The sequence below is a fragment of the Hesperophylax consimilis genome, chromosome 6 (assembly GCF_061612785.1).
Source record: "Hesperophylax consimilis isolate HC1 chromosome 6, BYU_Hcon_1.0, whole genome shotgun sequence".
Taxonomy (NCBI): Eukaryota; Metazoa; Arthropoda; class Insecta; order Trichoptera; family Limnephilidae; genus Hesperophylax; species Hesperophylax consimilis.
In genome coordinates, this window is record NC_142841.1 from 33,494,992 (window position 1) to 33,522,978 (window position 27,987).

Here is a 27,987-nt window from a genome sequence, read left to right on the forward strand (position 1 = left end):
ACCTCAAATTTGACATCTGACGTTTGACGTCGTACCGTTGTAAACAAACTGTACGTGTGCCGTACTTTCAATGTTTTTTACAGATTAATATAAACAAAATCTGTGTAAATTAAATCGGAAACTACTATTTTGAGAAAAGGGACTTATAAAAACACTCGTAATGAATCCTATGACGTAAGTGTTCGCACAAAATTCAATAAAAATATCTAACCAATTAACCGCCTTGGTTCTAAATGCCGTTTTGTTTTCAGAAATGTTAAGAATATCAAGAAACTTAGTGAACAAGACATCAGACTAGGAGGCAAGTCCTCTTGGCATGACCAGTACAAGGATAGCGCTTGGATATTCATCGGAGGCCTGCCGTATGACCTGACGGAAGGCGACATTATTTGTGTTTTCTCACAGTAAGTTACTTTTACGCACCTGTCTACGTAATTTAACGTAATAATAAACTTACTTACGCGTTTTTATTAGAAATTAACAAACAGATCAATTCATATTTACATTGTGGCCTGGAAAATTGATACTAAATCATTTTATATGGTCAGTCATTTTGTTGTTATGCTTACAGATTTTTTTTTAATTTCTAGATATGGCGAAGTGGTCAATATAAATTTAGTCCGAGACAAGGAGTCGGGAAAACAAAAAGGGTTTTGTTTCTTGTGCTATGAAGATCAGCGCTCCACCATTCTGGCTGTGGATAATCTTAATAGCTCAAAGGTACATCTTATATATATAGACTATTATCAAAGTTACATCTTATATATATATATATAGACTATTATCAAAGTTACATCTTATATATATATAGACTATTATCAAAGTTACATCTTATATATACAGACTATTATCAAAGATACATCTTACGTATATATAGTCTATTATTAAAGGTACATCTTATATACATAGACTATTATCAAACGTAATAATTTAACTTTTTAATAATACATAATGATTTTTGGTAAATTTTTAACTAACCAAATATTACGGAAATGGTATTTTGTTTCAACTTAATTACTACAAGAAACAACTATTTACATCAAGAGGGATGGTAAAAGATGCAGTTTCATTTTTATTTAATCAAAGTTCAAAAATATTCAAACGATCTTGTGCTGCCATTTAGGATTTTTTTATTATTACGTTTGTTAGTAATGACATTTTCGACAGGTTTCATTTCAGTCTAAATACGCACAAATTATTTCAATAACTCAAACTATGAACCTCTTTTTACCTTGAAATGGAGTGTAATTTCCATAATCTGTGCCTATTAAAAGTGCATCGGTTAGGTAAATATTAACCTTTTTTTCTTATTGACTGCTGTAGAATTTCTTTCATATTTTTCTCCTATTCATCTTCTTCTCGTGTAGCACCAAACTTACCACGGTTGGGAGTTTATAAAACATCAGCTCATCATGCGGTGGCATTATTCATCATGGACAATTAACTTATCAAGAACTTAAAGTTTGAACACATCTTCTTAAACCAGAAATGCAAGTTGTGCAGTTGTTACCATATTGCTGCCTGTGGGAAACTTCTCTCTTATTGTCCGTATCCCTTTTAATAGATGCAATTTAAAATAGATTTTATCTGTTACAGATTCTAGGCAGGACATTGCGAGTAGACCACGTTGAAAATTACAAAGCTCCAAAAGAAGGGAAGAAAAATCCAATAGACGATGAAACCAGGCAACTGCGAGAGGAGGGATGTGCCCCCCTGTCCAATATCGCACAGGCCTCTGCCACCTCCTCCCGGGTGCCCCCGCAACCTCCCGCCAGGGCCGAGGAGCTTATAGTGGGAGGGGTCAGACTGCCCCCAAGACTTCCCATCGGTCCCGTTACTACTATCAAAATTGAGAGTTCCCCGGAGCCCGAAGTTAAAGTAGAAGTAAAAAAGTCAAAGAAAACAAGTAAAAGGGTAGGTTTTTTATTAATTCACCATCAGCATCTAGTAGCAGCGTATTCATGTGAAAGGTTAATTTTTCAATTTGGGATATGGGTACCACCGCCCAGGGAAACATTCTTTGGATGACCAACACCCCTGCCACAGATCACACCAAGTGTTTTGCTACGTTTGGAGAGCTTTGTCCAGGTCTTGACGGCGGATTCCTGCCCACCAGTTGTGTGGTGGGCAGAATCGAGAGAGACCGGTTGAAGGAGACGTTTTCACTTATCCGGCTGGACTCTTATGACCCATCGCCTTGCACGATCTACTGCAAGAGGGGTCGAACCTTCAACGCCTATGTAGACCATTACACTATGGTGAAAGCTAGACTACCATACATTATAGTAGTCTAGCTGATAATGATTGACAAGTACACATACGAGGGTTGGTCAATAAGTCCTTAGAAAAAAGTATTAAAACAGTTTGTATTTTTGTATTTTTTTTTATTTCTCAACATAATCTCCTTGGAGCTCAATACACTTGGTTAGACGTTTCTCAATTTTTTTTTAAACCGTCAGAAAAATAAGTTTTCGGAAGGTCCTCAAAATAAGCATTTGTCCGATCGATGACTTCTTCTGTAATGAAACGCTGTTTGATCAAAGATGGAGAATAGACTGTCATTTATTTCATATAAGTTTACATATTAAATACATAGATGGCAGCACTAGTCTTATATTGTTGTTATCATTTCAACACCCCCACTATAACTAACAATATAAATACAATTAAATTAAACAATTTGCACACCTAGTTTATCCAAAAATTCATAATGTTTTGTGGAACCCAAACTTTTGGTGAACAAATCAGCAGGCATTTCAGCTGTTGGCAAATACTTAACATTTACAATATTATTTGCTACACATTCTCTACAAAAATGATATTTAATATCAATATGTTTGGTGCGCTTATGAAAAACTGGATTTGCTGTTAACTTTTGCGCACTCTGATTGTCATTGAAAATATCAATAGTATACATTTTTTGAGTTATTTCATATTGTAAATTTCTCAAATAAATTGCTTCTTTGCAGGCTTCGGTGATGGCCATATATTCAGCCTCACTACTAGATAGTGCAACAGTATTCTGTTTTTTTGTTTCCCAAGATATAACACAACCGGATAAAGTAAAACAAATTCCAGTGTATGACCTCCTATCTATAATGTTTCCGCCCCAATCAGCATCTACAAACCCTTTTAATATTGAGCTTCCACTAGCGGAATACTTTAAACCATAATCTTTAGTACATTTTAGGTATCTCAATAACCTTTTTACATAAGAACAATGTTCTTTGGAATAACAATTATTAAATTGGCTTAAAAAACCAACCGTATATGCAATGTCCGGTCTGGTTAGAACCGCTAAATACATAAGACATCCAATTATTTGTTGATATGGAAAATTACCAACACAATGTTCATTTTTTGACACATTTAACTTTGTTTCCATTGGAGTCTGTGCAGGTTTACTTTGGCTCATATTAAACTTATGCAACAGCTGATCAATATAATCTTTCTGACTTAATATTATTGTTTGCTTAGATTTGTTAACAGTTATGTTAACACCCAGACATTTCTTTATTTCTCCTAAATCTTTTATTTTGAAATGACTTGTTAAGACATCCTTTAAATGCTTAGTTTCATTAGTATCATTTGAAAAAACAAAAAAGTCATCTACAAACAATGCGACAATAGTTTTAAACTGATCTTTCATTTTTGTATACATACATGGTTCTATTTTAGATCTAATATAACCTATGCTTAACAAACATTCATCTACTTTTTTATACCAAGCTCTTGATGATTGTTTAAGCCCGTAAATGGCCTTTTTTAATTTAAGTACTTGACCATTTTGTGTTTTTTCAGAAAAACCTTTTGGTATTTTCATGTAAACAGTTTCCTTAAGTGTACCATTCAAGAAAGCCGTTGTTACATCAAGATGTGTTGTTTTCAAATTTAGTTGTACTGACAATGCAAAAAGTAATCTTAATGTAGTATGTCTCACTACGGGAGAAAATGTTTCTGTAAAGTCCACACCTTCAACTTGTGAAAAACCTTTTGCCACTAAACGTGCACGAAAGCGGACTTTATTTTCACTATCATACTTTTTACGAAGCACCCACTTGCACTGTACAACTCTTCCATCTTTTGGAGCATCACTTATCTCCCACGCATCATTGTCTTTGAAACACTGCAACTCTTCTGTTATAGCCAACTCCCACTGTTCTTTTTCTGGTCCATTTAAAGCGTCATGCAGAGACAAACCAGCCGCATTATCATATGTTTCACTGTCAACGCACAGATTTGATAACCCATACCTCTCTGGAATCTTCCTCTCCCGGTTAGGTCGGCACTGCGGGCTTTCTTTCTCACTGTCTGCATCTTCATAATCACTGGGAACATATGTTTCATCATTATCTATAAAACTGTCCATGAAACTTGAGTGTTCTTGACTAGGCACAGGTTCAATTTCACATTGTTCTGTATCAACAAGTTCCTTACTATCCCCCACTGAATCAACATTCTGACCACATTGTTCTGTATCATCAAGTTCCTTACTATCCCCCACTGAATCAATATTCTGACCTTGCACTTCCATTAAATTTTCAGATTTTGATTCCTTCTCAATGATGATCACATCTCTACTAGTCGTTACATTCCTTGTTTTTGGATTGAAGACCCTATATCCTTTTATATTATCTGGATATCCTATGAGAATACATTTGGTTGTTTTCTTATCCCACTTCTTTCGCTTTTCTTTAGCTACATGGACCATCACAGTGCTACCGAAAACTCTGATATGACTTATATCCGGTTTGGAGCCAGTCCACAACTCATATGGAGTTTTATTTTCCAATGCCGCTGCCACAATCCGATTCTGCAGGTACACTGCCGTATTGGTGGCCTCACCCCAGAACTCTTTGCCTAAGTTTGCATCAAAAAGTAGACATCTTGCTTTTTCAACTATTGTGCGATTAAATCGTTCACACAATCCATTCTGTTGTGGGGTGTAAGGGTTGCTTTTCTGATGAATCACACCGGCACTATTCAGGAAATCATCAAATTCTTTATTGCAATACTCCAGTCCGTTGTCACTCCTTAATACTTTGATTGTTTTTTTTGTTTGATTTTCCACCTGAGCTTTAAAAATCTTGAAATACTTCAAAGCCTGATTTTTGTGTTTTAAGAAATAAACAAATGTCATCCTACTATGATCATCAACAAATAACAAGAAGTATCTCGAGCCGCCCATAGACACATTCTCCATAGGCCCACATATGTCTGTGTGCACAATATCTAGGAGATTAATGCTTCGTTGGCCACTGCTCTTAAAAGGTAACCGGCATTGTTTGCCTTCACAACATGTTGTGCATGAAGATTTGCTTATGTCAACTTTTTTATCAAGTGACATACCATGCACAGCTTTTTCCATCTGATTCAAATAATCTTTGTTTATGTGTCCTAACCTTCGATGCCAAGTCATTCCTGACACAACTGATGCTGCTAAACAGTCTTGTTTTAACAAATTCACTTTATATACTCCATTGACCAACACTGCCGTAGCAACCAACTCGTTATTTTTATTATAAACTGAACAACCATTTCCAGTGAAAGATACACGGTTGCCTTTCATAATCAGTTGGCTAACAGATAATAAATTCGTTGTTAGACTTGGTACACAATATACGTTTTTCACCATGATGTCATACTCATGATTATCTGTTTTAGTCATGATTTTTACATCGCCAGAACACAATACTGACACCTTTTCACTGTTTGCGACAACAATTATTTTTTCTTGTTCATACTGCGCATTTATAATCCAACTTTCATTTGCTGTCAGATGTACACTCGCGCCCGAGTCGATATACCAATCGTCTTTGTTAAAATTTCCACTCAGAAACACTGCGCTAAACGCATTATACTGCTTTCGATCCTTATTTATCTGATTTGACAAGTTATTTTCTGTATTTGTACACTGGTTCTTGTAATGCCCGATTTGTTTACATCTGTAGCACTTTATATGCTTGTTGACGTTTGACTTTGACAAGCCAGTGCTGCCAACATAACTTTTGCTGGCCATAGACATATTCGTATTATTTTTTTCTTTGTACTTTGAAGTTGAACGAATTGCTAAAGCTCCGCTAACTTCACTCCCGTCATGACTTGCTGAATCCATATCTAACAATTTTGTTTTTATGGAGTCTGTCGTTATAGGAATTCCTGAATGTTCTAATGCCATAACCATCGGCGAGAAACGATCTGGCAAACCAGCGAGTAGCAATGATGCTGTCCATGTGTCATTAATTTCGAATCCCGTTCCTGAAAGCTTCTGTGCTGTTTCGATAATCTGCGTCACATAAGACGTCATCGAACTGCAATTCTCTCGGCGAATCGAAATTAAATTTCTCAGCAAACTTATTCTCCGTGAAAATCCGTTGTCGTCGAATAATTTTTTTAATTTATCCCATAACTCTTTACTGGATGTAGCATCTTTTACGTGAACATATAAAGACGAGTCGATTGTCATAATCAATTTTGCTTTGGTTTTTGCATCATCTGCAGGTTTTATTTCAATCCCGACTTCTGGCTGCACACAATGCTTCATGCCTTCGAGGATTAAAAAATTCTGTGCCGCAAAACACCATATGTCGTAATTATCACGTCCCGTTAGCTTGGGTACGTTGACAAGATAGTTCGCCGACATTTTTAAACTGCGATATACTAAAGTTGTACACTTTTATTATAACAATCCGTCACGACACAGTTCAATCGCGTTTTGTAATCGTGTTTTTTATACTGGTCAAACAAAAAAAACAACAAAATCGCGAAGATTTATAAGCGAACGGCCCATAACCTGTAATGAAACGCTGTTTGATCAAAGATGGAGAATAGACTGTCATTTATTTCATATAAGTTTACATATTAAATACATAGATGGCAGCACTAGTCTTATATTGTTGTTATCATTTCAACATCTTCATTTGAAAAAAAACGTTGTCCACTTAGCCATTTTTTTAAGTTTGGGAAAAGGAAAAAGTCACTGGGGGCTAAATCTGGCGAATACGGTGGGTGGTCGACCAATTCGAACTTCAATTCTTCAATTTTAGCCATTGATCGTAAACATGTATGAACACGGGCATTGTCCTGATGAAAGAGGATTTTTTTCCTGTTTAAATGAGGCCGTTTTTCTTCAATTTTGTTTTTTAGCTGGTCCAATAAAGATGCATAATAATCCCCTGTTATTGTTTTTCCTTTTTCCAAATAGTCAACGAAAATAATTCCACGTGCATCCCAAAATACAGTAGCCATAACCTTACCAGCTGATTTTACGGTTTTCGCCTTCTTTGGACATGGTTCGCCTTTCGCAATCCACTGCTTTGACTGTTCTTTCGTCTCGGGAGTATAGTGGTGTATCCATGTTTCATCTACAGTCACAAAGCGACGAAAAAATTCATCCGGATTGCGTTGCATGAGCGACAACAGGGCTTTAGAGGCCACCACCCTATTGCGTTTATTGTCGACTGTGAGCAAACGCGGCACCCGGAAATGACGCTACCTTTTGAGATCCCTGTAACCTCAATTATCTCACTCAACTTTAATCTTCGGTCACTTAACACCATATCGTGGATTTTATTGATCATTTCTGGTGTAGTCACCTCTACAGGACGTCCTGAGCGTGGTTCATCCTTTGTTGATGTACGACCATGTTTAAATTCATTTAACCAGTTATAAATAGTTGCAAGTGAAGGAGCAGATGTGCCGTGAACTAAATCCAACTCATTTTTTAGTTCCTTTGCTGTTAACCCTTTTATATTAAAATGTTTAATAACAGCTCTAAACTCAATTTTCTCCATTTTTGTAAACAAGCAAATTTTTTTTTTTTAAATGTACGAGAAACACACAACAACCCGACCAATCTGCTTGAAACTTCGCAGCATACTGAATCGGTAGTGCCGCTGCATGAAAACAAACCGCTTACAGTACTAGTCGCACCACCTGTCGGCTTTTCTAAGGACTTATTGACCCACCCTCGTATCTAAATCTTAACTTGTGTCTCAATACTTTAAATAACTTTGATTAGTAATGAAGTGTGTTATGTTACAGGATAAATCAAAGAAGAAGGAAAAAAAGGTAAAGAAATCCAGTAAAAGAAAAAGAAAACAATCTACAAGCAGCGACAGCAGTGACTCCTCATCCAGCAGTGATAGTGATTCTAGTGACGATGACTCCAGAAGAAAGAGCAAAAAGAAACGTCGTTAAATAACTTATATCTTAATTTTATAAGTCTTATATTTTTATTTTTTAAGACAATCACAAACCTGAGATTAACATAATAAATTACAGGCTATCTCGTATTTACATATAAGTTAATTGGATAAGGTTTCCATATCACAGTGGTCGCTTGTTTGACGATCGACACTTTTGATGTTGGCAAGGACGTACAGATCATGATTCTTGCGAGGCAGACTCCAATAGTTCTGATGTTCGCCGAACTTCTTTGCCTCTTGTAAAGTTTCTGGCAGTTTTTCATGTAATGTTTCTGGCAACAGTATCTGGGCTAGTACACCCAGAATGCAAAGAGATGTTAATATTACGTAAGGTATTCTCGCATCAAGCGTAACTCCCTGAAATAAAAAATCAAATATTTTATTTTGTTTTTCTTATTTGAACATGTTATCCGATGTGTTGCGTAAAGTCGTTGACTTACCGAGTAGACAATGTAAGGTGCAAAAATGCTGAAGATGTTTCCGGAAACCAATCCAAAGGTAAACCCGCCTTGCCGTACACAGGTGGGGTAGACCTCTAGGGCCTGGAGGGAACTCACAAAGAAGCACATTGACACGGAAAACTTTGCTACAATGTTCAATGTAACTTGAAGCCATGCCAGGGATGGATCTGAAATAAAATATTATTTGTATTCATCTAAATTAAGTTTAAGTATCTGCAAATATTTGCAGGAGCACACTTAAGGCGATGCACTACGTCGTGTAATATTTTAAATTGAGCCGCTATCAATAACAACCCTTACTTAGATGGCGATAAGGTTTAAATTCCCGCTTAACACCCATCCGCCTGTTTTGATTTATGCAAGAAAAAAACATGGCCAAAAAGTGCCTTTTGTTTTATTTTGTGGATGTTCAGGCATAAATATTTAATTTTTTCCAATCATTTTATAAATAACTTAATATTCCACATTATACAATAAAATCATAACCGAAAATGGGTTCATATGTAGGAGATTTTGAACTTTAATGCAGTTTTCATAGGCCTATACATTATTTTTTTCTGGGCTTATAAAAAGACTTATATATAAAAAATACTCGATTATTTCAAAGGCCAAGATGTATTCTACTCGCAGTATTTAATTAAAGTATCTGAAAAATTTCTAGGCGACCAAATTTTCAAACCAAAAACACATGATTTTGCATTACTACGTATGGCATCGCCTTAAAAGTTTTTTACATACCACCATAACCTGAAAAATTTATATCTAAATCTTGTTTTGCACCTATTATTATTTTTAAAGAGTTAAATCAGTTGAATCTAATAACACACCAGGGAAAAGATATGTATAAATAGATAGTATGATTGCTCCTAGCAAAATACCTTCACTTCACTATAAAAATCTATTACATACCTCTGTAGTATGCCGTGGAGAAATATCCCACAAACAGAAAGTATTATTTTAAGATTATCAATTGGTTACGCTAGTCATACATTTTAAATGCACTTACCATTTAAAGTAAAAATGATGACAGTAAATCCGCACATGCCGAGGATGAAACCGAAGCCCCCTGCAAACCTTCGGCCCACTCTGTCACTGAGTACCCTCCCCACAATATAGGAAGGCAGCTCGGCCAGCGCTTGCAAGAAGAAGTTTAGCAATGGGTTGCCATTCAAACTGCTGATGTTCAGCACCAAAGTGTTGTAGCTTACAATCGAACAGATCCTGAATAAAATAATACCATAGAAAATTGAGTAAAAGCAAGTGTCTGTTCTCAGACGCAGTTTGGCATACATTCTTGATGAATGAACTGTAACTATGGGGCTATAATACATGAGATGTATAATGTAAGACCGGGAGGACTAACATTAGAAAGGGGGAAGCGAAGATGTCTGCCGCGTAATTATTGAGAAAAACTTCTCCGCTGAAGCCATTGATCTTTTGTTCTGGGGCCGTAAAACCCCCACCATAATTAATTCTCACGGTAACTGGTAAATTATAGTAGTATCAGAAAGGGGTTATATGTATGTCATCGACAATCGTCCGCTTCCTTCTCACAAGTCTTGTATGAAAACAAAAAAGCAGAAGATACTAGAGTGATGTCACATACAACCTCTCACTTGGACTACAATAACTATATTTGCAGACCCTGGCTTAACCAGTGCACTCGTTAGAAAATTTTGTGTTTATTATAGTAGGTGATTCTTACAAGCTAATGTCCTGGCGATGGTTGTACAGGTCATTTAATCTTTGCTGCCTATAACTACAATGAAACAATTTTTTTAGGACAAATAGAAGGTAAAAAGGATTTATGTTACTGACTGATTTAGTATAGAGAGACTGTATAAATTAATCAACTGTCTACCCTACGTAGAATGGAAATACATAGTTAGTTTAAAACTCACAAGCATGTCATCAGCAGCACTGTATTCTTAGCCAATCTCCAGTTTGAGAAGAGACTACCAATTCCGTAGACCTTCTCGGGCCTGGGGGCGGTGTTCTGCAGCAGGAGGGCCGCATCGGTGGGCAGGCGGGTCCCGTTCACCCGCGCGATCTTAATCAGCTGCTGCAGGCACTCCGGCACTCGCCCCCGGCTCAGCAGCCAACGAGGTGACTCTACTAATAGTCTAAAATTTTCAAATTCATTGTTAAAACCTAAACACCTTTTTATTTTCTTTAATGAATATGATGGGGTAGTTGCACTCTAAAATTGCTGCATAAAGTTATCACTCTCCCCACCATCACAATCTTCGCATGTGCAAGGATATGTTTGCAGGCTTAGAAATATTCATTAGAATAGAATGTTTTAGGTCGGTAAGGACGAAAAAAACTGATAAAAATTGTGGTCCCCGCTAACTGCTGATGGGACCTGTGGGGTTTGATTAAATTTTGATGACCGTTTTGCTTGACGGAAACCAATGGCTGAGCAAATAGCTCAACTTGATTGGCAAAACGTCTAAGGGTCTACAATCAGTGGGTAGCGGAGACAGTTCAAAGTTAAAATAATTTCAAAATGGTTCTGTTTGCCGATTTGTGACAAAATCAAATAATGTGTCTTAGGTATAGAAACATTATTTCCTGAAAAAATTAAGTTTATCCTTAACTACTGACGTGGGTATCTGAGAAGCACCGCCCAATTGAAAAGGGCGGTTTCTCTGCGTTCTTTGTATCACCCTTCCTATGTTTTGTGAGTAGCTTGTGTCATTTTGTGTTGGACCTACGCAGTACCTACGGTATACGCAGCGGTAACAGTGTTCATGTGCGATCCTGTCTCACAGATGTCAGATCAGCAGGAACAATAGTTGGATGGGTGAGAATTTAATATAATAATTATAATGATACTTACATACAAAGTGGGAAATATAGCAAGAGCGGTGCCGTTGAAAGAAGCATGTAAATAACCCAATCTTGGGACAGCCAATAGATGAAGGGCAACAGACACAATCCCGCGGTCCACCCCACGTTCTGCATCTGGGCAATGAAGGCTCTGTCCTCGGAGGGGGAGAGCTCCATCACCAGCACCAGGCAGGACTGTGCTGCTGAGCTGGAGGGGATTGTGGCTATAACCGAGGCGGCCATGAACAGCCAGTAAATGTCCACCACAAAAGGTGAAATGAAACGTCCGACGCAGGTTATGCCTATAGCCAACAGGAAAACTGGACGTCTTCCTATTCTGAAAATAAAACATTATATCCAGACTTTATAATGCTAAAATTGCTAAGCATAAAAAAAACTTCATTGATTCAATAGATTGAAAATAACTAAGGTCTACATAACGTTCCTTGCAGAATTTGACCTCTGTTGATGTTGACATTAATTTGAGCTATTTTTCAGATTTTTTCTTGTAAACAACAGCTCGGCTGTAGACTGATTTGCTGGCTCCTGTGTTATATCCATCCAAAATATTGATCTCTTCAATGTCCAGGTTTGCTCCTTCCTTTCCCTTAGACCAAGATCTGTCATGCAGTACCTGGTGTTTTAGTTAATCACAGTCTTTTTCATTCATCATAGTCCCTTCTAAGTTTCTAAAATTACGCATTATTTGTTTTAAAACTGGAATTTTAAAAAAGATATTTGTTTCAACAACAAAAATGCACTTGCGTTTGAAAAAAATATTCAAAGACTTTATTCATTATATTAAGGTTTTTAAAAAATGTATGGAAACCCCAGACGAGAGTTTTTAGAAACTTCTCTGTGCAGTGAAGGGCGATGCAATAGCAAGTATTGTAAAAAAAAGTGTGTTTGTCCGATAGTTCTAAATCTCTCCCATCTCCCGTCTTTCATCAAAACATAAAGATAGTTATTTAAATCTCTCAATCGACGCTCTTCGATGTTGATACGTACGTATCTCCCAGGTAGCCGAAGACGAACCCCGCTAGGACTTCCCCCAGTTTGCTGGCAGCCAGCACGTTGCTGATGTACAGCTCCTTATCGCACACCCAGTCCTGTGTCATGGGCACCGAGCTCTCCAGCCACGTCCTATCGTACTCGTACCCATGCTGGCAACCTGCCAACAGTCATCAATATACATCAATGATTAATGAATCCATCCATCCATCAAATAAGTAGGAACTCACTGAGAAAGAATTCGATATTCAGCGTTCAACAGAACAGATATTTTAATTCAAACTTCTGTTGTTTTGGTACTTTGACACGGAGTATCACTTAAATTAAAATAAACATACACAAAGTTGCCGAATTCCGCCTCAAAATTTATAAAATAACACTTTATTTTAATGTAATTACCACTGGGAACAATTATTTAAGTTGGAGAAGATGTTATGTTATAAATAGGTTATTAGATTCTTAGTTTGAGTTATGTAAATATTTTGTGCTTATTTCCTAACCTTCCTTCTCAGATCATACAAACAAGATAAAACTAATACAACAAGATAAATAATGCATCTTTTACCATCTCCCCCAACATAAATATGTAGTTATTTCTTTTAAGAAATGTTGAAACCAAGTGATATACAGGGTGTCAGTGGGTAGAATGCACTAACTTCGGAATGAACTTTTTAGACATTTTTTTCCCATGCTAAGAATATTTATTTTCCCATACAAACAATTCAACTTTTTTTTACCTAAAAACTACCTTAAAAGTTAATAATCTTTTATATTTCTAAAATCATGTAGAATCACCCTTGAAGTTAGTGCACTTTACTCTCGGACACCCTGTATATATTTTTCTATTTGAATTTGGAAACTTTACCCAAAAAATTACCCAATGACATTTCTGTGCTACTGGTATTTTATTCCTGTTGTTGCAGACCCGTAAAAAAATACGGGATATTATAATTGCAATTAAATAATTTTCTGTTCAAATATTATAATATAAAAAATTGCTATTAAAGCATTCAACAGTCTTCCACTTGAAACAAAAATTGAGGAAAATAAAAATAAATTCAAACACAAAATAAAAAAATGGATTAAAGAACAAAAAAGACAATATTTCCAAAATTCTATAACATAAGAGAATAAAACATATACACGCAACACAAAAAAATGTATAAGGCAAGCGGCACGCACAAGCACATAGATCATTGTAAGTGCCGATTTCCATTCTCTTCTAATGTTTTTATTTTGGTGTGAGAATTGGATTTTGATTTCTAATCTTTATTTTTGATTTAAATTTATCTTTACTTTAATGTTGTTTTGTTTGTTTTTTTGTTTAAATGTATAAATTCGTATATTTTAAAATGGGGGCCTCAGCACGGGTGAACAACCCAGTGAGGCCAACGTTGCTGAATTGAAATGTGAAGTACTGTAGAGTAATGTATCAATAAATAAAAATAAATTTAAAAAATTAGGTACTTCACATTCGAGTTCTATCCAGTGTTCATTGAACCGGAGTTACAGACAGAGGCACAACCTAAATTAGTATTTTTACTTAGCAATCCCTAATAATATATTAGTACATACATTACGAGAAAGTATTTCTCAATCTTACTTATTTCATCCTTTTCATTTGAATATTCTTCTGGCGTTTGGTTAAACATTTTGCAGGAGCTGAACACGCTTAGTCCTGCAGAATCCTTTTCTCTGTAAAAGATAAACATAACTCTATTAAGTTCATACAATATACCTTAATAACATTAAACGAACTTAACCCGTCCAGCGTTTTAGGGTCATATATGACCGGGCGTCCATATTTTATAAAAGTATTTTTATCTTTTTTCTATTATGCGGAAACACTTAATTTTTTAACGTCAGAAAAATTCTTTCTATTTTGCCTCAAATGTTTGTCAATGTCAATCCATTAATAAAATCCTAAAAATAGCAAAAATTTATAAATAAATTCATATTTCGCGCCGCTATCGTAACAATTGGTTTAACCCTAAAATCATTCTATTTGTTATTATATGAACGAGTTAAAAGTGAAGGTACAGTTTCCTTACAAATTTCCCAAACAAAACGATGTGTTTTCGAAATAAAGAGTTCTATCGAGTTTTCTATGATTGGAGTAAAAAATTAAGTAAAAATTTGGTTGGTGTTTTTGACAATATTTTTCAAGTTCGATATTCAAATTTTATTATTTAGAAATAGTCACATAAAAGATGATTTTATCTAGTTTCTAAAACAGTATTTGTTTTAACGGAAAATTAAAAAAAATAGATGTATTTAGCGCATTTGAAATACACAGAAAACATTGCAAAATAAACAAAATTGATGAAAGGGTTAAACATTTCTGTATTCGATGAACCTCCAAACATGCAGACAGATTTTGCATTTGAATTGGGAAAAGCTGCTGTGAGTATTGCCTAGAGGTAGGAGCCCTTTTTATAGTCGGATTGGATAAGATGCAAATTTTGAATCAAATAGGATTTAATTAAAATAATTAATTGACTCGAAACATTTGTTCCCATCTTATACGCCGAATTCGCGGACATGACCTAAAATTCAGGGTTGATTTTCTATGAAATTCCGAGAATTTTTTTTTCAAATTATTAAAAAAAATAAGGCACCTTCTTAGCAAAGAAGACCAAGGTACCAACATTTTTTTTAAATTTAATGTCCATTCGACTAAGATGTTGATAAATCAGACTAAATTAATGTAATTAAAATAGTGAAAATAGTTCACTTCGTATTCAAAGGGAATTATTTTCATATTTACTACCAATAATCATGTGTTTTTGATTTGATCAAAAACCTGGAAACCCCAAAATTTGTATGTGTGTTTTTTTCCTTGTCAGTAATTTTACTTTAGACGAACAAACGTAAGGTGAGCCATTTTTATATTTGCATTCAACAGTTTATCATATCATAATTTGTGTTTATTTGGAATAATAAAATTTGACAGTTTATTTCATCACCTTTCAAAAACAGTTAAATTTCGGATATGTTCAGAAATATTCATTATATTTTGATTTTATTGCAAAGCGGAAATGCACAAAAATTCTTACAAAATATACCAGTCCTGTGTTTAATATACGAGTCCTGACGGGTTAAATTAATGCTACAAAGTTAATTTACAATAATCATTGAAGAATTAAAAATAAAGTAGTATTTATAAATATTTATGTATTCATGCAGGTGTAGGTACCAATACTCATAAAATAAAGAAGAACTTGAGAAATGTCTACGCTTGTGTGCGTGTTTCGGGATACAAATATTTTCCTCATCGAGACTTATATTTCCAATACAAAACCGTGTTTACGAAATTCAGATGGAATGGAGATATACGATGTTATGCGAGTGTAAATTAAACATGGCGCTGAGCTGTTGGAACAATTGTTGAAGGCACTTCTAGTTTTCTTATTTTTCTATGCCTATATCTATATCCTATATAAAAAAATATTAGGCATGGACTGTTCGATAAAATGTACTGGGATCTTTTACTCTAATTATTATGTATAATCGACATATAAAAGATCAGCGGCCATCTTGAATGTCAGTGTTTAGGCAATTTACATAACTGTCAGTGTCATTTTCTTGACTGTCAGTGTTTAGGCAATTTACATGACTGTCAGTGTCATTTTCTTGACTGTCAGTGTTTAGGCAATTTACATGACTGTCAGTGTCATTTTCTTGACTGTCAGTGTCATTTTCTTGACTGTCAGTGTTTAGGCAATTTACATGACTGTCAGTGTCAATTTTCTTGACTGTCAGCGTTTAGGCAATTTTTGCTAGTACACCGCCATGATCAACGTGTTTTCCTACAGACTGACCAAATTATTTGCTATTTCATTTTTCCATTTGAGACACTGATCAAACTTTGTTAAGTAAATAATACAACTCATTCCTCATACAGTGAACTTATCACCAAGTAAACGGCTAATAACACCTAATTATCACAAAATTAATATAAAAATAGAGAATAATTATTACTGTCAAGATTGAGGATGGGTTGTTTCAGAGAATTTGAACAATTAATCAAATTTAAAAGTTGATTTTCAAGTTCTGTGAAGGTTCTATTCAATTTTGTGAAACAACTGGTCAATAATTAAATAATTTCTGAACTGGAATAGAACCTTCACAGAACTTGAAAATCGTAATTTGTTGAATTGTTCAAATTCTCTGAAACAACCCATCCTTAATCTTGGCAGTAATAATTGTTGATTTTCAAGCTCTGTGAAAGTTCTATTCAAGTTCAAGATCTTCAATTCAAGATCTGAGTTTCCTTTCTCATGAACAACGAAAGAGAGGTCCCAACTGAGCTCACAGTGGCAGGACGTATTATGTAGCTATATCTATTTATTTTTTTTGTGTTTAATTCCTAGAACTCCATTTAATTTTTAAAAAAATAATTAAAATCAAATTTTATATTATAATTATTAAGTTACAATTATTTTTTGGTTTTGGTTATTGTTACAGCTGTTCCGGCTTTCAAGGCAATTTTCAAACTGTGGTTTTAGCCACGGTTAGATGACTTATTTATATGATTCTATTTTACCCCCTCCTAATTTAAAATGATTTATTACCGGTTAAACAGATTTTCTAATAAAATAACCGTGACAATATATTTCATATTCTGTTGGGGTATTTTGGATACTTGCAGAACTTGATAATTATACTATTAAATTTGATTTTAATTAAATTTTAAAAAAAATTAGCTGTATCTATATAAACAAAAATGTAGGTAAATGTTTTTTTTTTTTCCATTATTTCTGGCTTTCACCCTTCAAGGGTGTTCTTGGCCATCATTTAAAATTATTGAGAAAGGTGTATTGAAAGGTGAATTTAAATATTAATTTTATTTAAATAGGCAAATTTCAAAATTATAATGAAAATTGGAGTCGAGTTCAGACTTAAAAGAGATGAAATGTTGAATGGAGGGGAGGCAATTTTATTTAAGGCTTGATAGAAGAGAGGATATTTGTTTAGAGAGGGACAACCAAAAAATATGTGATCTAAAGTTCCCACTTCTAGACCACAGAATGTACAATCTGGGGAGTCAAGGACGTGAATTTTAAAAAGATGGGAAGGAACGGAACAATGACCGATCCTCATTCGAATGAGTGAAGAAATTTCTTTTTTGGAAAAATGAGGGAATTGCTGAAACCACGGTTTTGATGGTATAGTCCTTTGTATTGAGGCATAGCAGGCTCCCTTGGATTGACTAGCAATGTGCCAATACTCTGACCAAACATTGCGGGATCTTTCTTTGATGATGGAAAAAATGTCAGATAAGGGAATGTGGTTTACGAGGGTAACAACAGGGTTGGACGCTCCTTGTTTTGCCAAGGCATCCGCAATATCATTACCCATGATACCAACATGTCCAGGAATCCAAATCAGAGTTACAGATTTACCAGAGCTTTGAATGGATGCTATCATCTCTCGAATAAGGCATACAAAATGATCATCAGGATGAAGAAGAGGACTGGATTTAAGTTTTTGGAGGGAACTGAGAGAGTCAGAGAGAACGAGGGAATGTTCAAAATTATTTTTGATTATATATTTGAGAGATTCTATTATTGCAATGCACTCAGCTGAAAATATTGAAAATTGATTTGAAATTGAATGAAATATTCTATCATTAGAATTATTGTGGTAAACGTTAATACCTATACCACAGTTAGGAGAGTCGGGAGATTTGGATCCATCAGTAAATAAAAGAGAAAAGTTGGGCCATTTAGATAAAATAATGTCATTGAACATATTATTGACAGTTCGGGCCGGGAGATTGGAATGACTTTTAAAGATTCCGATCCCTTCTAATATTGTCGGGGATAGGGTGACGTGACTATATTTTAGTTTGTATAAGGGAAGTAGATCATTTTGGATGATGTGGAGCTCTGAGAGAGACTTAAAATTTTTACAGATGTCAGGAATAGGTTTAGTTGAAGCTCTGATTGTAGATGAATGGTTTGAGTCAATGAACAACGAGAGGCTGGGGATAACCTGATGACATTTAGAATTTAAACATTTAAGAACAAATTTGTCAGCAAATAGTTGACGCCTTAAATAAAGAGGAGGATCAGAACATTCTACTTGAAGGGAATTGATGGGTGACGATTGCATCGCTCCAGTTATTATTCGCAAAGATTTAGATTGAATTTTGTCTAATTTATTAAGTACATTTTTTGAGGCAGTACTAAAAAGTGGGCAGGCATAGTCGAGATGGCTTCGAATAAGTGCATTGTAAAGCAACTTAATGCAAGTAGGGTGAGCTCCCCACCAAACGCCAGATAATGATCTGATGATATTTAAATTTTTTTCGCATTTAGTAACTAAATTATTAATATGGGAAGACCATTTAAGTTTCCTATCAAATGTTACTCCCAAAAATTTTACTTCAGAAGCGTTGGAGATTGGAGAATTTTTAAATAAAATTTGAACGGGGGGGTTTTTATGGCGGTTTGAGAAGGTGACAGACACACTGAGTCTTTTGGATTGAAAGTTCAAGACCATGTAACGTGAGCCATGTGCAAAGGGCATTCATGGCTTCGTTAAGATATTTGACGGCAAGAGGGATGATTTTGGATGATAAGAAGAAAGCTATGTCATCTGCGAACTCGATAATTTTTATTTGTGGGGGAATAGTGACATGCATATCATATGTGTATATATTATACAGTAAGGGGGACAATACATCGCCTTGTGGTAAACCCTTCCAAATAGACCTACTTTGAGGAGAAATATCTGGAAGTTCAATGAAAATTTTTCTATCTAGAAATAGATTAATAATTGATTGGACAAACATGGGGGGAAGGCCAAGGCCTAGAAGTTTTTTTTTCAGGATTGGGATGGAAACATTGTCAAAGGCGCCTTCTATATCTATAAAGACGGCAAGACAAACTTCCTGTTTAGAAATTGATAAATTAATATCAGTGCTGATGATGGCAAGGTTATCCTGAGTGGATTTTTTTTTCCTAAATCCAAATTGAGATGGAGAGAGAAGCTGTTTACTCTCGACAAAAAATTCTAATCGGTTTTTAATTAATTTTTCATAAAGTTTACTGAGGGTGGATGAAAGAGCGATTGGCCTGTAGTTGGATCCAAAATTTGGAGATTTGTTTGTTTTTAAAATAGGGATGATTATTTGAGAACTCCAGTCATCAGGCATTATACCAGTCTGGAAGATTTTATTTAAGATGCTTAAGAAGTGGTTTAGAACATTATCATTACTATTTTTGATTATGCTGTAAGGTATACCATCTCTGCCTGGAGATGAGTCCTTGACTGTTGATAAACAATTTTTTAGCTCAATTAAGGTGAATGGAGAGTCTAGCCAATGATTAGACATGGGAGTATTATAGATGGGCGTTATTTCATCTAAGTTAGGAACAGAAGGGGGGGCAATTTTGTCCAAGAATTCATCTATCCATTTAGAATGGGACGCTCGAGGAGATGGTGAACTGAAGGAGGATCGAAATCTTCGGATCATAGACCAAACTTCCGAAATTGGAGTGTTCGGAGATACTGAACTGCAAAAGTTGTACCATCCGGATCTTTTTTTTGACCTCAATACCCTTTTGGCATTGGATTCAGCGTTTTTGTATATAAGATAGTTCTCCATAGTCATATTGTAACGATAGGAAAGAGATTTAGCTTTCCGAATTCTTACTACTTTGGAACATTCCTCATCCCACCAGGGAGTTGGAGGGAGTTTTTTGAGAGATTTAGTTTTAGGGGGAGGATTTGATTTATTTATTGCAGTTATGAGCATTGATTTGAAGTTATTATAATCATCTTTGACGGAAGATATATCGGTGGCGGGTGAATTTAGTAGGAACTTGTCCATATGAGAGTTAAATTCATCCCATTTGGTGTGTTTCGTTTTAATCTTTGTCGAAATATGAGACTTGTCCGATTGGAAAGAAGTTTGATAAGTAATGATGATCGGGAAATGATCACTGGAGCAAGGGTCGGGGGACACCACCCACGAGGAGAGAGAAGCCAGACTAGTAGAACATATCGAGAGATCCACTGCACTGGGGTTTGTGCTGGGGCGTGAGATCCTAGTAGGAGATCCGTCATTCAAAAGGAAAAGGTTGGATTGATCTAGGAAATCCATCACACTTCGACCATCTCGGTCGGAGAAAGCAGAACCCCAGACGGGGGAATGGGCATTAAAATCGCCTAATATAAAGAAAGGAGGGCTTAGTTGACTTACAATTTGCAACCAAGTTTGTTTATTGAAGTGGGCTGTTGGGGGAAGATAGACTGAAATAAAGGATGTGTCCTTTATTTTAGCTGCAACCATTTGGAAGTCAGCATTGGGGGGTTTGATATTATTTATTGGGGAAAATGATATGGATTTTTTAATAAAAAGGGCAGCACCGCCGCCCGAACCTTCCGGGCGATCGTCGCGGAGACAGGAATACCCTCCCACATTAAAGTGGGTGGATGGAGTAAACCAAGTCTCCGAGATAGCAGCCAAAGAAATAAAGTTGGAATTTAATAGGTTAAGGAGATCAGATTTGTTAGAAATAGCACTTCGGCTATTCCACTGAAGTATTCTGACATCCTGAAGAGCCATTTTGAATAAATGATTTTAATGTGGAAATAATAGTAGCAGCGTTGGACGGTAGATTACTTTGAGAAGAAATAAGGTCAATTAGAAGCATAATAAGAGTTTGGATAAATGAAGAATTGTCTTGGGAGAGTTTTTCAGAAAGTTTAAGAGAGTTCATTGAGGACGGATTATAATTATTTGCACACCCATTTGTGGCATTTGAAAGAGGTGAACCATTGGGATTTAAGAGCAGTGAGTTGTGTTGTTGCTGATCGTATCCAGGAGCCGGTTTAGAGATAGCGTTTTTGTATGTGAATTTAGTTGAACGAGAAGAAGTTGTTGTAGTGGAGGGAAGAGGGTTGGATGAGGAGTTGCTGGATAAAGCCTCAGCAAATGATTTTTTGACAGGCGGGAATAATTTAGAAGCCTGCAGAAAAGACAAGTTCTGAGAGGCCATTGAAATTTTAATATTTTTTTGGCGAGATTGTTCTGGGCAAGATGTGTTGATAGCTGTATGTGAGCCTGAGCAGTTAAAACATTTAGGTGAGGAGGAAGAAGGACATTGGTCAGCTGCGTGGTTTTCTCCACATTTAAAACATCTGGGTTGAGATCTGCATGCAGCTTTGGTATGACCAAAACGGCAGCAATTGAAACATTGAGTGGTGGGATATGTATACATTTCAACTGGTAATGAGTTGAAGAATAAATATATATGGGAGGGAAGAGATTGACCTTCAAAGGTGATAACAACAGATTGGGAGGGCTTCCAGGTAATTATACCCTCAGAGGAGTCCTTGTAATTTAGCCTCCTGGCTTTTATGGGATTGCCAATGTGTTGGGGGGTTGAAAGTGAAGACAGAATTTCTTCGATGGACAGATCGGTCGAGATACCTCTGACCAGGCCCATGCGAGTGACATTGAAAGTAGGGATATATGCCTTGAACTTTGAATTAGATGAAATGAAGATATTTTTGATGAAACTGTTGGCAGCTGGCCCTGAGAGGAATTCGACGGAGATTCGGAAGCGACCCTCGGCTTTTACACCTCCAGGTTTGATTGAAAGATTCTTGCTATTTGATAGGAATTTGCCAAATTCAAGAGGGTGGATGGTTTTTCCTTGCTCAGTTTTTTGGGCGTATGCTATGAATGGGCCACGGGAATGAGGAGAATAAAAGTTTGTTGGAGGAAGTTGAGAAAGTGCTGGTGGGGACAGTGAAGTCGAAGGCGAGTCAAGTTTTATTGGGGAAGAAGGAGTAAATTTCCTTTTTTTGGTAGAAGTCAATATGACAGAATCACTGTCAGAAATTTCTACATTTTCCCCGTCTGGGGGGTCTGGAGAGGGATCTGGGGGCTTTGTAGGGGGTCCAGGAGGGAAATCTTCCTCCATTATTCACAACAGTAAACAACTACAATAATAGTATGAAAAATGACAGAAGTAAAAAAGTTTATAAATATCTGGAAATCAGCAGCGAAAAGTGACTCCTGGAAGATCAGGAGGGAGAAGAAACCTCAAGGCACAACACACTACACTTTTTTTTGCCAGAAAACAAAAAAGAATGGTAAAAAATTAATTTTAGATAGAGCAAAACAAAACAACTGATGACAGCCAAATGTTATTGTTGCCCTCTAGGTAAATGTTCGTTTGTTTAAAATCTCAAATCTCCGAAAATTCTTCACACAACGTTACATTTGAATACGCGTGTGTTTTTATTTACCTATATTATATAGATGTCACCTGTGACAGGTTAAAACATGTTTTTATTTACCTATATCATATAGATGTCACCTGTGACAGGTTAAAACATATTTTTTTAAAAACAACGCCATCTGTTGGACAAACATGCTTTTTGAAAAAAACAGTGCCATTTGTTACTATCCTGCTCACACTAATGAAAATTCCTTAGTCAATGGCGTAGACATACTGAGCCACAGGAACGCATGTCGGGGTACAGCTAGTTATCAATAATTGTTTGTTATCATCTAAAGGCGTATTGCTAAAGTAATTTATTAGTTGCACTCTATGGATAATTGGTGCCATAATGTGTTGTGACTGTTCTGTCCTGTACCACACACGCTGACAGCTGTCATCGGGAATCTGGTTCAAAGAATCCTTATCTCTGATGGGAGATGCGAAACAAATTGCCCTACTTAATACCCGATAGCAGCAAATTAATAGATTATTAGAAGTAACTAATGACGTGTGAAAAATCAGGGGATAACCTGATTTCTGGACATATTAGTTCGGATTTTTAAAATGACAATTAAAATAATTTAATGTCAAAATTTTATATTATACAGGGTTTTCCAATAAGAGTTGTTACTTTGATATACAATCGTAAAAGATCAATGGTTTCGTTGCTTGTGTAGCACGTAGCGCCGTCTTGTTGAAAGGAAACGTTGTCCAGATCGATACCATCCAATTCCAGCCATAAAAAATCATTAATCATCTCTCGATAGCGCAATCCATTCGCCGTAACTGTTGCTCCAGCCTCATTTTCGAAAAAGTAAGGTTTAATGACTCCGCCGGACCATAATCCGCACCAAACAGTCACACGTTGAGGATAGAGAGGCCTTTCAACAATAACTCTTGGGTTTTCCGAGCCCCAGATGCGACAATTTTGCTTGTTGACGAAGCCACCAAGGTGGAAATGGGCCTCATCACTCAAGATGATTTGCATTTGATTCACTCAAGTGAATTTTAATAATTTCAATGCGTTGTTGAAGCGTGTATCGTTCCATTTTTATTAATAACGTAGTTTCTACTTGTCAAATGCCAAAAAATGACAGCTTCAAAAGTAACACATACCGAAATAGCGGGCTATTCAAAATAACACCTCTTATTGGAAAACCCTGTAGTATGTAATTTATTGATCCCTTGTCCGAATTCTTCACCGCAATCAGTTACAATTTTTGTGGTTACAATTAAATTCTAATTAAATCCGAGTTCATTACACCTATATGTGTCTTCCCAAAATTTGAATGTAAAAAAATGTTCCATTTAGCCCAATAGCCGAGCGCTTTGTCTCACTTACTCTCGCCTGTCATTGTAGATCTCCATCCCATTAAAATTTCTTAAACACAGTTTCACAGGACTCAAGGCCGAAAACATTATTTTTGCTGATGTTATCGTCATTTTAGTAACTATGAGAATAAACCTTATCAACTTCAACAATCGAAAATAATTCGTAATGAGATCAAATATTTTTTTTAGTTACCAATCTGCATAAAATAATTCTATTTTTGATTCTGCCAATAAATTTCGTGGTGGAATTCCATTATAATGATTTCTTACAACTTTTATCCACTTTATTTTTATTTTTTACCATTATGTAGACCTATTTTAGCCTATCACGTCCACGTTTCACGGTGGTGAAAAATGATTTTATTTAAAATATATTAATTGTTGTTATATTCTGGTTTTTTAAACTAGGTACATTGTAAGATCAGGGCCGGTCCTTAACAAAACGGCGCCTAACGCGACTAAAATTTTGGCACCCCTTGTGAAAGCCAGCAAACGCCTTAGGTAGGTTATCACTGTAATCAATAATATTCGGAACATTTGTATTATCGTGTAGCGCTGTTATGAAAAATAATCTGAAGGACGATGTATTAGGACTGTTAGCTGTTAGGTATTATCGGCGCCTTTGCAAATCGGCGCCTTGAGCGAGTAGAATACAACTTGGCCTTTGAAATCATTGAGTATTTTTTAGATAAGTCTTTTTATAAGCCCAGAAAAAAATAATGTATAAGGCCTATGAAAACTGCTTTAAAGTTCAAAATCTCCTACTTACGAACCCATTTTCGGTTATGATTTTATTGTATAATGTGGAAAATTAAGTTATTTATAAAATGATCGAAAGAAATTTATTTAAATATTTATGCCTGAACATCCACAAAATAAAATAAAAGGCACTTTTTGGCCATGTTTTTTTCTTGCATAAATCAAAACAGGCGGATGGTGTTAAGCGGGAATTTAAACCTTATCGCCATCTACGTAAGGGTTGTTATTGATAGCGGCTCAATTTAAAATATTACACGACGTAGTGCATCGCCTTAATGTTTATCCATAGTGAGGGCGGAAATCCAGTTTGACGTGACTGCCTTAAACCGATAAATTGACAAAAGTTTTTAAATGTTTAATAAATCACTACAATGATTTATCTAATCGTACCCTTGACTAATAATTGAATAACATTCAACTAGTAATCCGAAGGTGCGCAAATAAATGTTTCACTTTTTTTTTTAATAATATATAAGTAGTATAGATACTTCTTGAAATGTAACGTTGCTTGAAATGGCTTTAGCCGTGTTTGGTGACCAGATCTGTTCACCAATAGTCAGGTACTCCCCCATCTTTCTCTTCCTCATATCCTTTCCCTCCACACTACCTTCAGCCTTACAACCTACCCCAATTGGGGATGCCGTAGTCTCACTGGCTCAATACGCCTGGCAGCATTTGATACTCTTGTGCAGTATTCACATAAAAAAAATTATTGATCACAATACCGTGGTTATTTAAATGCATAACAGTTATAAAAAATATTGTTTATGATTACTTTATTAATGGTCACCGGATTCTGCAATACCAATTGAGGTAAAATCATAGCTAGCTAATTATTTTTTTACTCAAGCATGAACAGCAGCAATAAATAAGTTTTATTAAAACAAATTATTATTTTTCCCGTCGGCGGCATTAATTTTTAACCAATTTGTATGATATTTTCAGGCGAATAATTGTTGCTTATAATAATTTGTTATGCTATGGAAGAAAAAAACATTAGTTTTTCACTAAAAAATTAAGTTTAATAATAAAACTTTTAAAATATACGAACAAAAGAAGTTCATGTAGTTTTTTTTTCTTTTCACGCATTATATTTATAAGCAAGCATTATTATTTATAAGCAAGGGCGTAGCTATAGCATTCATATGGGTGGGGAGGTTCGAATCTAAGGGGGGGGGGTAAATTTAGGCATTTTCCTACGCAAAACTGAGGTCGATGGGGCGGGGGTTGAACCCTTTAAACCCCCTCCACCCTCCCTTATATATATATTATTATTATAAAAAGGGTTTAAAGGTTCAAGGGTTCATTTCATTTATTGTATAAAATTATGAATTCTATGTTTGACAGCCCTGACATTATAAGTTTGCTGTCACTACATGAACCTCAGAAACATACTAGATGGAATATTTTAATTCACAACAATAACTTTGTATTCAATTCAGTTATCGAGAGGCATAGGTATATTTTTTATTTTACATAGGCATATTTTTCATAGGCTGGGCAATGAGTTTATGGATGTCGCTGATATTTTTAATTTAATTTTAAATCCAAATCAGTTCAGCAATTTTCGGATCATGTAAATATCGAGTAGGTAATCATAATTTAAGCATAATTTGCTTAGTTAAATATAGATAATATCTTTTATAATTTATGTTTATTTTTGTATTATACCTATATAAATTTAAAGAGTTTCTTTTATAGTTAATTGTGATAGTAACTTAATTTAAGTTTCTGTATTTTATACTTTATTATTTGTGTTATACTGTGGTTTTAAATTTATGTTGTGATCTTTAGGTCAAATCCCAGTAGGGCGTTGAAAAATAAATAAATAAATATGCCCTAATTGATTAAATGGTATATTATTTTTAAGTTCCACAGTCAATAATAGGCCAAATTCGAATATTCGTTCATTAATTCACCATAGAAATACAATAAAACTTTAAAAATAGTGCTTTAGGTACTTACTTTCTGAGATATATTATTAAAGGGAATTCTCTTCACACCAAAAAATTACTTATTAATAATTATTCACATGTAGAAACACTTCAGACACAAGAATACATAGTTTTTATAATTTTCAAAAATCATTTATTAAAGTTATAATGACTTTAAAAACAGGCGCGAACGAAATATTTCAATGCAGCTAAAAACGCCCGGTGATTGATCAAGCGTTCAAGGGCGAACGATGACGTCACTGTTGACCGGCCTAAGTAGATCCTGCAAACCGATGGCGGCGGCAGCGGCAAAGGTGTGACGTAGCACTTGTGACGTAGCGGTCAAAATGGCGCATGACCGTTTTCAGAACCGAAATAGCACGCAATTTTTAAAACAACTACAGAAAATTGAAAATGCATTTAAAAAAAAAAAGGAAAAAAAGAGGCACATTATAAAATAATTATCTTTATTGAAATAAATTATTTACAAAATGCACGAGAATTCCCTAATCCTTCTCCCAACCTCTTGTGAGAATGTGTCGACTATTATATCATCTATTTTAGTGGCAAGATTCCGGACATATTTGTAGCTAGCCCCCAGAGCTTCACAAAATGTCTCGAATCTCTTGTTTTCACTTGACCTAAACTTTATATTTCTTGTTATTGTAATTTTAAACATTGTTTATTCTTACTATCGTTGTTTACCATAATTGGACTGTTGGTACTCGTTTATTCGTTTTGTTGTGAACATCATACATAATAAATAAATATGTTATTTTCAAAGTTACCAAAACTATTACACGCAGCAAATATTAACCTAATGCACTTTCCTCTTTCTATTTGGCAATAAAACAAGAGTTTAAAATATTTTTTTTATGAAAACATTACATTATTTCAATTTTAAAGTAATATTTATCTTTTTTTCCGTAACGTTTTACACAGAAACCGTGCACAACCTACTTGCCTTGGAAGTGTCAACAGCTTCCACTCGTCCATAGAGATATTGGCCTCATCCCTCCCTGGAACCTTGCACCAGTGGTCCGGCACCGTGGCGGCCAGGATAAGGCTCATGTAGGACATGGTGACCATGGCCGCCAGCAGGAAATTGAAGATCAAGTTAGTTCTCTTCTGGAACCTTCCGTCATCCCCCACCGAGTGCAACACCCTCTCAAACACAGAGTCACTGTTGGTCATCTTAAACTTGAGT

At 35.5% G+C, this 27,987-nt stretch overlaps 2 protein-coding genes across 2 annotated transcripts; one reads left to right on the forward strand and one right to left on the reverse strand.

The window, feature by feature from the left end:
- Nucleotides 1-27: 27 nt before the first annotated feature.
- On the forward strand, nucleotides 28-8,349 carry LOC149423234 (RNA-binding motif protein, X-linked 2-like). Its single transcript, XM_089632601.1, has 5 exons — nucleotides 28-174; nucleotides 252-404; nucleotides 591-720; nucleotides 1,597-1,914; nucleotides 8,044-8,349. The coding sequence occupies exons 1-5, from the start codon at nucleotides 161-163 to the stop codon at nucleotides 8,197-8,199; spliced, it is 771 nt and encodes a 256-aa protein (XP_089488727.1). The 5' UTR covers nucleotides 28-160; the 3' UTR covers nucleotides 8,200-8,349.
- LOC149423235 (carcinine transporter) lies at nucleotides 8,307-27,974 on the reverse strand. The gene is made up of 8 exons (XM_089632600.1): nucleotides 27,745-27,974; nucleotides 14,115-14,206; nucleotides 12,509-12,671; nucleotides 11,511-11,837; nucleotides 10,570-10,791; nucleotides 9,675-9,889; nucleotides 8,648-8,835; nucleotides 8,307-8,564 (listed from the first exon to the last, which is right to left on the reverse strand). Exons 1-8 carry the CDS (start codon nucleotides 27,972-27,974, stop codon nucleotides 8,307-8,309), a joined length of 1,695 nt encoding a protein of 564 aa, XP_089488726.1.
- Between the last annotated feature and the right edge of the window lie 13 nt (nucleotides 27,975-27,987).